Source organism: Giardia intestinalis, chromosome 5 (assembly GCF_000002435.2).
Source record: "Giardia intestinalis strain WB C6 chromosome 5, whole genome shotgun sequence".
Taxonomy (NCBI): Eukaryota; Fornicata; order Diplomonadida; family Hexamitidae; genus Giardia; species Giardia duodenalis.
This window is the reverse complement of record NC_051860.1, coordinates 3,213,486-3,228,173: the sequence shown is the minus strand read 5'-3', so window position 1 is coordinate 3,228,173 and position 14,688 is coordinate 3,213,486. Positions and strand designations below refer to the sequence as shown.

Genomic DNA, 14,688 nt, shown 5'->3' with positions numbered 1-14,688 from the left:
CTGCCGTTGACTGTCGGCCCCCGCACACGGGGATTCCGGCTGCATCCCACTACGCACTCTCGTGGAGCGACAGCGCAGACACTAAAGGGTGGCTTGGAGTCGTTCACTGGGCGTCGGCCACCCCATCGAGACCCCCGCAAATTGCTCCCGAGGAGTCTGCCGCCGACATGCGTTATAGGTGGGCACTTAGTGCGCTCTGCGAGGACAGGCCGGCCAGTATGAAGGACCTCACAGACAAAGAGTCTGAGGGCCTATAGCGGACTTCTACAGGCCAGTTCAACAACAGAGACGTCGGATGGCAGGCGCTAACAAGGATTGCTCGGCTCGATTCTCTAACGTAGATCCTCCAGATTGCATGCGCAAGACCGTTGCACTTACAACGGAGACCGACCTGGGTCGAGATTCACATAAAGACAGCAGCTTCGTGGATCATGAAAGCAACAAGCAAATGGCGTTTGTCCGTGCCTCCTGTCCATCTAGTGTCTGGGCCAGACGCTGACCCTGGCAGTCAAGCAGAGAATGCACAGCAGCCGGCCCCAGACTGGGCGACCCAGAACTGCTTGTAAAATGGTCAACATGTCGCTGGGCCAGTTGTGGAGTGTGAAGCTAAGAATGAGGCTCCTCTATGTTGCTGGTCAGCTCGGCCTCCAGGGAGCAGCTCCAAAAGAGACTACACGACGAACGAGGACCAGCAAGAAGCCAGAAGGAGCAGTCGCTCGACAAATGAGGAAGAGCTAGAGATGCAACAACATGCAGGCGGCAGAGAAGAAGCAGGCACACCTAGCTCCGGTCACTTTTCCACTTATTGGACGCTGAGGGATGCACTCAGTAAGGACAGCCTGTACCAGCAACACCCCAGCTCCGACCCGAGCGTTCCCTCCCGGGCTTCTTGTACACTGCTGGAGAGAGCGTCTACTTGGGCCTGCTAGGGGCAGACCCGCTCGATGAGGCCCTGGGACCTTCTCGTGCTCTTCGCTGCCATTAGTGTAGCCAGGTAGCATACCGGTACTTCGTGGCACCAGTGGGGAATGCTCTTCCTATCTACGCCTAGTTCCTTGAATCTCCTGCCAGTGAAGGACGCTTTGAACATAGGCTCACACGGAGCTTAGGGCGTCTGCGTGTTCCCCAGCAGACAGATCAGCACCAGGCGGATAGTCGTCATGCCGCGCTGGATGCCAGCTTCTTTAATCAAGGAGCCATTCGACGCGAAGCTCTTCCGGATACACAGCTTCTTGGATGGGTTGGCTCAGCAGGCCTGCTTATTGGGGTTTGCTGGGCACGGCTAGTGGTCAGCCGGCTCCTGGGTAAGGAAGTTCATCCATTTCTCGGCGGTGGGCAGTGCATCCCTTCCGGCGCACCTGCTCGTGCCAGGAGGTGTGCCCAGGATGATCGGAGATGCAGCTGCGCCGTGGTGGCCGCATCTGAGGCACAGGTGCGCAGACAATAGTATGCCTGGTGAGACAATCATCGCATCTCTTCTTGATAAAAGCTTCACCGAACGAGCGGATCGAGTATGCCGTTTACAGAGCGCGTCCACTCTTCCACTCACGACCTGCCAACAAGGAGACAAGCATCAGTCTGTGTCGAGAGCCGGCCTGCAGCTCCTTGGCGTGTCGGCGCGTGAAGACAGAGGGCCAGCCAGGGTGAATGTCGTGGCCGGCCAGCTGCACATCAGTCCTAGCTCACGGCCCAGAGAGCATTCAGTCGCCTGTTACCGGACGGGCCTGTCTGGTAGATCGTTGGCCCAGACCGCGGTGTTCGAGTCGTCTGGGCACATGGAAGAGCCCTGCCTTCGTCTGCTGTATGTGGTCTCTTCAGCAATGCGCAGAATGCGGGTTGCGCGACATCCAGACCGTCGTAGCCTGCGTCTGGTGGGCCCTGCGCTGTGCCGTGGTTGAGCATGCTGCACGCTCTAGACATGACGGTCTCGTCACTGACCAGGCTCCGGCCATTAGCTGCTCCTACCGACCACTCTTCGCCAACCACCAAGCAAGCCGGGGTCTCCAGTCCTCAACCCTTACTGGGGCTCGCATCAGCGCACCCAGGCACGCCTCCGTAGCTCGCAGGGGGGAAGCATGGCACGCATGCGAATGCAACGGGCGACCCGAGGAGACCCTGGCCCGTCTGGAGCGGGAGGACGCCAGGCCCAGGAACGACCCCGGGCGGGAGGGCGAGGACGAGGCACCCCGGCGCGTGCGGGGGCAGAAGCGCAGAGACCGCGCCCGGGGCCACAAAGACCGGCCCCCCGACGGGCGGCACCAGCGGAGGCGCGGCGCAACCAAGAACGCAGGGGGGCGGGGGAGAGGCCGTCACAGGAGATACCTCCTCCTCCTGCTTGGCCGCCCTCGGGCCGTATGTGCGGCGCGGCAGCACCACCCCGTGCTCCTCCAGGGCGGCGCGGACGTCCTGGGTGCGGAGCGCGTTGTTGTACGTCATCCGCAGCTCCTGGCGCGGATACTTCGCCCCGAAGCGCTCGTGGACCCTGCGGTAGAAGTCCGGGCCCAGGATGCTCCGGTCCCTGACCCCGGCGATGATCATCGCCTTGATGGCCCTGCGGTCCTCGCCGGTCATCTTCACGTTGAGGATGCTCCGCGAGTGCGTCTCGCGGTACCAGTGATAGATCCTGCTCCGGTCCTCGGACAGGGCGCGGGCGATCTTCTTCCAGTCGATGGCCGTCCGGAGCACGTGCCGGTGGAGGAGCAGCGGCCGCCGCGCGAGGCTCTCGGCCGTCTCCCCCAGCCGCCGGGCAGCGACGACCTGCTTCGCGAGCTCGAGCAGAACGGAGGCGCGCGTCTCCGCCGTCATTGCCCCAGAGCCCATCCGATAGAAGCGGCGATAAAACTAAAAACAGACCAACGAATAATGTGAAATTAAATATGTACAGGCCTTGCACAAAAGCTTTAGCGGGTGTTTGTTGCCTGCCTGCCCCGGTCCGTCGGGCGAGCAGGGCGCCCTCACCCGGGCCATCGCCGCAGTACGAGCTGGCTTAGGCCGCCACACAGAACAGACCGCTTTGCACACGGCGGCGCTGGGGCTGATGTATTGATCGGAGTTTTTTGGTATTGCTGAGGACCCCCGCCCTCGGCCGCCAGGGAGAGCCGCACTCTGCGCAGCCCCGGTTTGTCTGCAGATGCCCAGAGCTCTACGGAGGCGGGCAGGCTGGGGCCGTCCCCTTCGTTCGGGACATCGCCGACGACGAGCTGCTGCCTGCGGCCCGCGGGGTCTTCCGCTCTGAGAGGGGTCGCCGAGTGTCGGGAGCCGCAGCGCTCTGCAAGGCCTGCACACGACCAGAGGCTGCCCAGTTTTTTGAGCAGCTGGCTCTGGCGCGGATTCTGCGGACGCCTGCTGCCAGCCCAGTCTACAGGGGCGTCCGCGTGTCTACTGTGGCCTGGCGTGCGTGTCTGCGCGTCCTCCTGCGGTGGCTCCCCTCGTGGCGCAGGAAGCCCTGCCAGTCCTCTCCCATCGAGTTCTCCCGACGCGCTCTCTACCGCGCCCAGCCGAGTTTCCAGCGGACAAAGGAGCGGCATGACCAAATCAGTCGCCAGATTACAGTGTGCTCTGCGGCCGCGAATCTTGCTGGCATCTTACGCGACAGTGGCTCTGGGTGTGCCCGTTCAGCAGCAGCTGCCTTGAACATAGATACTTAACGTGACCCGTATGCTAATATCTGCTCGCTCAATCTGTACAGAAGGATCTAACGGTATGCCGGCTAGAGCAGTAGGACTCGTCAGGCGAGCACACCGGAATTGCGTGCAGTACGCATCTCTAAAGGCTTGCATGCCTGGATCTGTGCTTGTCTTCTCACTGAGACCCCAGTACAGCGAAGGCGTTTAATATAAACAGAAAGCCGTGGTGTCGCTAGGGTCTATTCGGGCCGCTCAACTATACCGAATCATTCCTACCGGTAAAGCCTGACTGCTTGCTACTAAGCAGAAGGAACCGGCTCCTATGACGGCCAAGCGTGGAATCGGTACGCTGTCAAGCCTCTCGATTCAGATGCAGAGTCTGCAATGTCCACGTGAGTAGCACGCCAAGTGGTTGCCGCTTGCTTGTTATAGACTATAGATCGGCACGTAGGCTCGCGGGCCGGCTGCATCTTACTCGGAAGTACAAGACGCTGCTCCTGTCTGGATCACAGATGCGAATCGCCGGTCCCGATGCGCACGAGTGTTACAGAGTAACAAGGAGAGCACCCGTCTATGGGACACAGTCACAATTCGAGTGGCGTCCAGCCCTCCTGGAGAAAAGGCATGCCACGATCAACGGCATACTGCTTTGAACACCAGTAAGCACACCCGCTGTGTCTGCGAAGCTGAGGGCGGCCGTATCGCCGGCTGCTACTTGTCACTCGGACGCACATGTGTGACGAGACGTGCGGGCGCCCTTCATAAAGGCCTCCTGATGCGCAACACACGGCCCAGCCGCCTCTTCTCTGAGAGACAGATGAACTTTGCTTGCAGTGGGCTGCGTTAGCGTAGACTTCTGAACACGTCCCTCTGTTGAGGATTCAGCGGCTACGCACTGGGGGCAGACACGCGTGTTCTGTGGCCAACACGGGACTTGGCCGAGCAAAGGAGGTAACGAGTCGGCGCTTCTGGCCCGATGCTCTGCGTGCCTACGCCAGAGACCAGGTTGCCAACGTGCCGGTTAAGGAGAAGACGCGATGATCCGCCATCGAGAACTGCAGTACCCGCGGAGACGGGCAGGAGCGACTTTTTATGACCACGAGCCTGAGCCCTTTAAGGTCTGTGCCAGGCTCTTCGCATTACACAGCTCCTCCTCGTGTGTGCCCTCAGAGAGCGCAAGCATCTTCTTCGACAAGCACTTCTGTGGGCACCACAGCAGGAATGCATAGTTCCGCGCTGACCATGCCTTAGCCCTATTAGGGTTGGTGACAAAACTACGACTTCCCTGTCACGAGGCATTACGCTCTGTACAGAAGAATGCCAGCAAGTCATGCAATGCCTGTGGATCTGTCCTTCGACCTTCTCCTGACAGACATGTGTCTTTTGGCATGCAGCCCTGCATTGCATGACGGTTCGTCCTCCAAGTGATGGTCTAGAGGACTCAACGCAGTGGTTCCCAAGATATGTGTCCTGAACAGAAGACTATACGCTCATATACCTCTAACCACATGAGGCCACAGCCCACTCTGCTTCTCTATGCTGCACTTAGAACTGCCTCTACGGCTCTCTGTACTCCATACTATGCGTCTGCTTGTCTTCCACACGCCTATCCCGAAGTCTGAATTAGGCAAGGCGCACTATATTTGGGGTCACTGCCAACTGCGTTGGCTATTCAGCAAGATATAACTAAAGGCAGCGTCCAGCACGACCGAACATGCTTGAAAGTTACGCGAGAGACTGAGTACAGTGTGGGAATGTCCCTCGGTCTACTGGTAAAATGCCGTCGGCTGCTGATACAGGCTCTTGTCTTCGTGCGGTGGCATGCAATCATGTGGTACGCATAGCATCGCTATCTGCATGACGCGAGGCCAGTGGAGCTCTGCCCATTCTACCTCTTATCCTTGCGCGAAGATTCTGAAAACATGGATGTCTGGACATGGTGTAGGGCTCTATCGGTAGACCCTCTTTTCTGCGCCTTCAAGGCATGCAGAGGCTAGCGCAGTGTTCTCTAAACAGAGGCCTCGGGCATGCACGCTGTTGAGCGACGGCCTGAGCTTCTCTGGAGTATCTTACAAAGAGCGGCGCGCTGGCAGGAGCGTCGGTTCGGTGTTCTGAACAGTGGTGAGGGATCTCTGGCAAGCGAGCGCCTCTCGACTGGCTTGTGTGCCTGCAGCTACACGTGTGTGGGCAGTGAGCGGTGCACAAGCCCACGATGCTGCGGTTCTACGAATGCCTACCCCTGGTGAGTGCCGTCTGGGGACAAGGGGTGTGTACCGGTACAAACTATTCGGTGTCTCTCTGCACAACAGCCTCATAACAATGCTCTACTGGGACTGACTCCGGAGCCAAGTAGGAGAGGAGGCCCTTCTGGGTCTTAATGGCCACGGGCCCCGCTACATACCTGGCGGTGCCACCCAGAGACCGGATAGCTTTAGAATATTATATAGAAGTTAGCAGACATGTGACTTCGTCTGATTAGTACGCGCTCTGTGCCGATGCGACTAACGTACACTCACCGAAGCATTACCTCGTTTACTCAGAAGTCTTACCGGATACCCAAGGGCTCACTCGCTTCCTTCTAGCAGGAGGCAGAGCAGCTTAGCAGCAGAAAAGGTGCTAAACTAACTCCTTGTCTTCCAGGTAAGGGGAAGCCAGGAGAGCAGAGCCTTCGGGGCGCCCGGTCGGCCCCAGGCTTTCCCTGGTCGCTGCCCGGTCCCGAGTCACAGCGGCATGCGGGCCGAGCGCCGCCCGGGGGCCGATGAGTAAAAGCTGAACTGACCTAAGAGCAAAGTAAATGCAAAATCAAAAAACGGAGAACTCACTAGAATCATGGCCAAATGTGGCCTCAAGCAAATTTGTGGGTTCTGTTAAGCATATATGCGGTTTTCAACCCTTTGACATTTTGTCTGTCAAGAAGAACAATCATAGAGAGGCCCATCTAGAGCCATTTCTTACTAACTACGGTCTTACTTTTGTCGATACTCAGCTACTACTTACAGAAGATGGACTTATTCAGAGCACTGGATTAATTCCTTGTAATAATACTCGCTGGCACTCAACCTCTACAGAGACTACTTGCAAATATCTTAAGGCTGTATCTAGGTCGCCATCTCAAGCAACTCTATCGCACTATTCAGATCTTTTTTTACCCAACCAATTTATGCCTTTTCTCAGAGCTCTACTATATGCAGTGTTGAACTCCTATGGCAATTCATCTATTTTACAAGCAGAAAAAATGCTGCTTCAACTTGTTCAAGGCGCAGTATCTTCTAGGAAAATATCCCTAGCTACTATACTAGCAGTAATTCGTTTTTACCCGACTAATCATGATGGTTTTCCTTCTTCACAACGATTTCTACTCATAGCTTTTTTACAACAGCTTCTCAATACTGACCTTTCAGCTATTCAATTATCTATCAAGCTTGCGTACGCTTCATTTCTTTCGGAGCAATCATCACTTTCCATGTGGCAACAACAGTTCGGACTTAAATCCCCAGGCCACTATAATGAGCATGGCCTTTCAATAGATATGACGCTCTTGTCTCGCAATTTGATTATGGAATATTCTTCAACCTACACAGACACCAATCTCTTCTATTCCCAAAAACTCTTAGATTACATTTGGTGCACTAGCAAAAGCCCTTCTCTGGGAGCTTTTACCCTGTCCACAATAGGCCCCTCACTCTATACATATCACAAGCCTATGTTTAACAACTCTCTTGCTGTCTTTAGTGTAACATTGGGAGGTCCTAACACAGTTCTTTGCGATCCTCTCCAATTTTCAGTGTATCAGCAATTTTACTTAAGTAGCCCATTGTCAAAAGTGGATAATAGCGTAGAAGACCCTATTTTTTCTCAATTGGCCATTCTAAAAGAGGAAGAGATGAATACCACCGTATACTCATATCGTGATATTCTCTCTAGTCTTCAGATCATACCTTCTGAGTATCTTAGTCCACTTATTGCTACGGGAAATATGACCTCTAAGACTCTTCAAGTACTCGCACATAACGGCTTCTATGCCACAACAGATAATCCTCTTTATACTCTTGATGTCCCTGGCCTAAGGCTTCATTGTGGAAAGTCTGGCACTACATCTGTTTCTTCTGTTCTTGTTGGGTTGGGTATCATTAAGGGTGTATCCATGATCTCCAGTAGTAACTTGTATGCATACTCTGGACGGATGTTCGTGGCAGAGCACATGGATTCATTCTCTCTTGCGTGCTGTCTTCCAGGAATGGCCTATCGACTTGCTATTTTTCACGGCTTCCCTGAATATCAGAAGAAGGCAATAGAGAAGTATGCTCTCCACAGATTTTATTCCGAAAAACCTGAGCTGTTCCTCTTCCCCACTGCATGGATAGATGACTATATAGAGCCCTCCACTACTGCTTATAGTCTCCCTCAGCGAGCAAGTCCCACCCATTCAAGTACTAAAAAAACAACTCACACTAGTGCTCAGGTGGCACTAGAAGATGTGCTATTAGAAGCGGCATATGATGTAGAAGAACACATGGATAATGCTTTGGAAGCTTGTAGCTTTAGTCTAAGCAACACGTCCAACGATTCCTTCAATTTTGATAATCCAGAGCTATGTGAAGATTCTAATTGTATACTAGGAAACATGGATTGTCTTGGGGACCTTTGTGATAATTATGACATTCACCCTACCTTGTGTAATGACAACAAGCAACATCAGGAAACATCCTTTTTAGGAGATACAAACTACTTCTGCAATGCTTCAGAGTGTCAGCAATCTGTTCTATCGGAGTCTTATGACTCGGACCGCTATTCTTGTAGCTTGTCTAGCATCAGTGTTCCCTTATCTAGAGATTTAAACCTCCATAATCTGCAATTCTTATCTGCCTACAGAGACTCCATTGATGACTTAACTAAGAACCCTGGCTTTACAGAATTCTATACTAAGAACATGCAAAGAGTTGCTGAAGCACAGAAGGAGCTGTATGATGATATGCTCGCTAATGAATTGGAGGAAAAAAGCATGTACCTAACCCCACCAATTCTGAAAACACAAATATATAAGACAGATACTATTCCTAATGTGCATTTGTTAACTCAATGTTTAACGGGCAGATACAGTCCCGCCAAGCGAGCAGCAATTTTCTTAGTTGGACCCCACGGACATACTCCGTGCTGCTTTTACGGTCAGCGCAACAGATTTCTTCTAGTTAAGAACCGAGAGAAGATCTACACACGTGAGCAAAGCGACTCTGATAATGAAAACTTCAAGCAATTCATTAAGCAGCAACAAAGACAACGTGCCATTTCGCATCCGTTACTTTCAACCCCGTATGCTGCCGATCCCACCATCACCCCTACTCCGATCAATCCTTTGAAGAACAACGATCCGAAGTCTTCTGCTATTAAAAAAGATACTGCCCAAAAAGTGAGTAATAGCTCTGCACCACTAGATATTCAAGACACACAGCAGGCGCCTCTTTTTAAAACATACTGGGTGCTTAGAGAACTCCCAACCGTTGCACTCCTCGGTCAAATGCATCCTCTCCCATCCTTTTCGATGCAGCTTCCGACGAAAAAACATATAAGACGCGTTCAGGCCGTCAAGTTCGCCGATTATCGAAGCAAAATAGCTGCCATACGAGGCGACTTTGATGACTCAGAGGCGGTTAGGCATGTAGATAAAAACCTTCTAAAACGCGTTCTAGATGTTAGTGAAAGTGATGAGAGAAGCACGTCATCAGCATCTCGGAATTCTGTCTCAGAAAAAGGTGAAGAGATCAGCCAGTTGGATGCAGAAGATCAATTCGAGTTACAAGATATAGATAACAGTGACAGTAGTATGAACACAGAACGTGTGACAGCATCATCGCGGCTTCAAAAGAAGCAAACTGGAAAGGAGTCAGCCACTGAGACAAGCCTATCTGTTGGTGTATACAAAAAAGGAGCACAGTACCAATGCGATACCATTCCTCATGTCCTATCTGTGTGGAACATAGAGAACTTTATTAGGAGGCGGCTTCTTTATATGTTGGACAGACTTATTGATGAGACACCAACGGACACATGCAATAGAATCACGTTTAGCGAACTAACCTCAGAGCTCAGTAAGAAGCTCTTTAAGGTGAATTTTATGAAGGATGTTTATAAGAATATCGTCTTCAACTCGCGATATTATGCCGTTAACGCAAAGGAGGCGAATATTAAAAAGCTACCCCTCAAATCCTATAGTGACCCTATCGAGATACTCATGTTTGAAAATGTTCTTTCAACTGGAGGATTTGTAGACAATTTTCTGCGCAAAACAAGCTCAGAAACTTATCTATTACAGGCTGTTATTAACGACGAACGACCAGGTTCATTTCTGCTCGACCGCTTCATTGGCTGGTCTCGGCTAGTAATTTCTTTCTACACTGATTATAGAGCTTCATACCTGCAGGCTTTGCGTGATATGCGGTTCTTGCTTACATACAGTCATGCTGATGTGGCGGGAATCCGGAGCTTTGGTTCGCGCCAGCTTAAGTATGGGGCAGATACTGCAGGAGTTGAAGATCTATTTAGAGAGCCTTGCGGTAGTCGTGATTTGCTCTTCAAAAATCGCATGCACGTCTTCCCATATGCTACAAACCAAAAGGCAGGGATCGCCAGTATGCTTAATAACATATACAGCGTAATAGCTTCGTCGTTAGAAGGATCGACGTTTTATCCTATGGAAAAGGTGTACATTTCCCCATACTCAACCATTGGTTTGTATGCGCGCTTTATCAAGTTAGGGGAGAGCTCTTTCTCAGAAGAAACAGCAAAACTCCGAGTCTCAGATGAAAAGCTAAAGGAGTATATTGATGAGCTAAGCACTCTTGAGCCACCAATGAGGCTTCCTAACGTGGTTTGCCACGCAAAGATGGCCATGCTAGATAAGGACCAAGCTCCCAAAAAGGACACTACTATTTTTCAAACGCTTCGAGTGTTTGGGATTGCAATCCACGAATTACTAGGATTTATTGATATCATTTCTAAAACAAAAAACTTGCTCACACTCGATAGGTACATGTTTTCTGTCCTAGAGACAGGTTACCCCAGTGAGTTTCTTTTTCGTTATAGGCTTTTTGTGATTGCAAAAGACCATATGAAGCAAAATAAAAAGCTTTCTGGAAAGACTAAGGAACGGCTTGATAATAAACAAGGCTTACAAGATGTACAAAGATCAGATCAGAAAGACTTAAAGCGCACCAAAGGGATTAAGCGTAAGAATGTAGATGGCGCAGAACCTGAACTGAAGAAGGTATCAAAGACCAAGAGCAAGAAAGCAAACTTGTCAGGAACTGAAGAACACAATGCTGAAAGTCCACAACCAAAAGTTAAAAGGGAAAGAAGCAGATCCACCATGCAACTACAATCTGAGAAAGAAAAGAAAGAGATGCCTTCTATAGGGGAAGTATCCATCAGAAAGCATAGGAAAGTAAGAAGAAAGAAAAGTCATGAATTGCATGCCGAAACACAGGATACCTTCGCTTCTGCAGACTTAGAAAAGTCAGACACTGAGAAGAAGCAAGAAATAAAGACTAGACGGCGAAGAAGAAGACGGAGGCACTCTCACAATAATAAGAATGCTGATTTGGATGTATCCACGGTTAACGTTGCACAGGATATAGCAGATGGTGCGGATGATGAGACAAAAGAGCTAAGTGTTTATCCAACAGCTTCATATATTCCCGTTACTGCGCATTTTCCAGCTTCCTTGACAGACTCTACCCAACTGTACGGATATCTAACCACAGAAAATGACTTTGAAGAGATCACCGAACAGTCGAGAGTGAAGAGGCCAGCAAGCGCGTCCTTGACACCAGCAAAGCGTGACCTTGCAATGGATCTGCTTCTTTATAAGGAATTCTTCGAAACAGCAATCGATACACTGGTGCAAAAATATAACTATTATCTTAGAACAGAAGAAGGGTCTCGCGTGTACGCCAAAATAGATCCTTCTGAGGGCCAGGATGACGTAACCATTCTAGATCCAGTGCTACGGAAAAAGCTAGCGATACATATACATCCATTTGATGTGTATACTTTTTGTATAGAATTCCAGAAAAGTTGTGCTCAAAACATCAACCCGTCTAAAGCAGATCCTGCGAATAGTAGGCTTACCCTAATAAAGTATGTATTTCACATGATAGAGCTACTCAGTCGTAGCTGCATCACCCAGTTTCTCACAGTGGAACAGATGTATGCAATGAATGCCTATCAACTCAACCACATAGATAGACAATATCGCGAAAGAGATTTGTTTCTAGAAGTCAAAATGCACAAACATATCGATTTCTTGGAGGGACGCCACAATGGAATAATAGATGACGACATTCTGAAGGTCCTAAAGGAGCCCTCTGGACGTGTTTTGGTAGCGTCTGTCTTTGGAGATGGGCAAATGCGGACCATAGAAAGGCATAGGATTGCTTTAGGTGAAATACCTTGTTACTTGTATACCGATTCTCCATTCATGTCCATCCAGGCTCTGGGACACAGTGTAATAGGTGGAGAGATACGGGGGAACTACCTCAATGGTTTAGTTAGGAATAAAGCCAATGGGTGTAAGTGTATTCCAGATTTGAATATTTGCCGCTACTCGGGATCGTTTAATGCCCTGACTTACGAGATAGACTATTTGCAGAAGTATTTGGCAGACCCAAGCGGCGAGAAGATAGGTGTCACAAATAATGAAGATGTGTTTAATGCTCCTCAAGCTGACCTACCACTGAATGATAAGTACAAGGAGTTAGGTGGGGACTTCCAACGTAGCCTTGTTATGCACACATCAGCAAGTCAAGATACACCTCTTCTAAATAGCCATGTCTCCACTCCTTCAACTTCCTTGCCTGCATACCCGTACCATGTCCTCTACTCTATCACCCAGGAGAAAAAGTACTACACAAATGTAGAGCTTATTAGTCGCATAGAGCGCTATAAAAACATCTGGACACCAGCGCAGAATAGAGCCTTTCTTCAGCTTTCTCTTCCCATGGTCCAACTAACCTCTACAAATAGGACAGGAAGCATTTTAGTCTTTCCGCATACAAGCTCTAAAAGAATACGTTCACTAGCTTTTCTGCTGAGCCCTGCAACCTTTTTAAATGGTATGGGTCGCTCAAGAGATGTGCTATCAAAACAAAGAGCAACTAAATCTAATCCTGGTACCGACCAAGATTCTACTGCAACAAAATTTCAATATATAATGAGCTACCCTGTTGAGAACAGAACACAAGTAGAGCTGATATTTGACTTCTGGATTAGAAGGAGGCAGATTTTAGCGTATGGAAACCTGGTAGATGGGTTCTTCAACCGACAGCATACACAACTTACTCGTGAATCCAAGACCTATCCACCTACGCAACTTCCTGAGCTTTCACCCAATCACTACAGCACATCTAAAGACGGCATTGTTGTTGTACACAATATCAGCATGACTGCAGCACACTATGCCGACTACACACGTGGTAACATGAATCTTGCTTTGGCTGATGCACTCAGGGAGTCAATCCAATCTCATACTCATCTCTTCCCACTGACGTCATTCTTCGATAAATCCTCTGACAAAAAGGCTTCTGTAAGAGGTAGGTGGATTGATATATTAGCTGCGCCCAGTGACTCTATACAAGCACTTCAACTGAAACCTCTACAATCCTATTTCCAAATTACCGTAAGCAAAGACCTTAAATACAAAAGGCAGCTATGCGTTATAGAATTAGTGACCAAGATGAGCCAGTCAATCAATCTGCAACTTGATGCCAACAGAGGACCTATCGGCTCCATCCAGCGCAAGTTTTACGATTTAGATGACCAACCAATCTTCCACCTTTTAGAGTGCTCTGTCACTGACATTTATAAGGACTTCTTAGAACTTGCTAATGCGTTCTATTGTGAGTCCATAGAGGTCACCCTCACCACGACAAAATTTAACACATATATCTTCAAGGATCCGCTTTTATTGGAGGCAGTCTCATCCAGCACTGCGCAAGATCCGTATAGGAGATACACTGCAGCAAACCCTATCTATTACACTACTGAACTTTTCAAGGACGCAACCGACGCTGCCTTAACTCGCGACGATATCCACCACGCCACTTCAGAAATACAGCGGGAACTTCTGTATGTACTGCAATATACATCGTCAATAGAGGCATGCGCTTATGATTGTCTGCTTAACTTCCTTCATAATTTGTTGGACGAGGAGTCCCGTAACCCGAAGAATCAGAGAATTGCTCAGGCGTTTAGCTGCGCACAGTCTCTTGATAGAGGCTCCAGACGAGGAGACCTTGCTAGGTTCATGAGGGATATAAACAACCCCCTCTTTGTTTGTGACATATACTCAACAGTAAGTCAAATGGAGTTACGTGGAGACCTCCCCACGGAGGCATTCTTTTACATGATAAGGTCACTATACAAGTTGGTGGTCGACTGCTTGCAATTCTATATTCCAGAGAACAGTATGGTGTACGGCCAAGTGGTCGCTACCGAGAATGCGCTACTCAATGCGTGCACAAGTGCGCGTGAAGCAACTTATGGCGTGTTTCTTCCCCTTATGGACCTTATCGCCAGCACGCGCGAATTCTTTAATCGCTTCTGGCGCCGATTTTCCATCATGACAGCCGGGTACCTGTATACAAAAGTATCGACATTGCATGTATATGGAAATACCCTACACAAACACCAGATATACTCTATTGTCTTTCTTACAATGTGGCAGCTAGAGCACCTCTATTGCCCACTGTACCGCACTCTTCTTACTGATGACGTGGTCGTAGCGAGTTATCATCAGCGACACGCCAAGTCATCAAAAGGGTAGCCGTGCTCTATAAAAGGACAGAGACCCAGTACAAGTTATCAGGATAATTTATCAAAATAATAGCTGTACCCCTCTGAGAGACCTTTTAGAAAGGTTTGTGTGGTCTTCATGTAATATGTAAATACTACTCTAGTGCATATTGTGTTTTTGAGCTTCACGCAGTTAATTTGAAAGAACTTGATATTGCTCGCTATGCAATTGCAGGCTATCAATATGAATTGATGATGATACGTTATATAAATCATG

General features: G+C 49.6%; 1 protein-coding gene across 1 annotated transcript; it reads left to right on the top strand.

The window, feature by feature from the left end:
* Positions 1-6,420: 6,420 nt before the first annotated feature.
* GL50803_0021082 (uncharacterized protein) lies at positions 6,421-14,442 on the top strand (the record flags this gene model as incomplete). The annotated part of the gene is made up of 1 exon (XM_038045958.1): positions 6,421-14,442. The coding sequence occupies one exon, from the start codon at positions 6,421-6,423 to the stop codon at positions 14,440-14,442; it is 8,022 nt and encodes a 2,673-aa protein (XP_037902335.1).
* Positions 14,443-14,688: the final 246 nt, after the last annotated feature.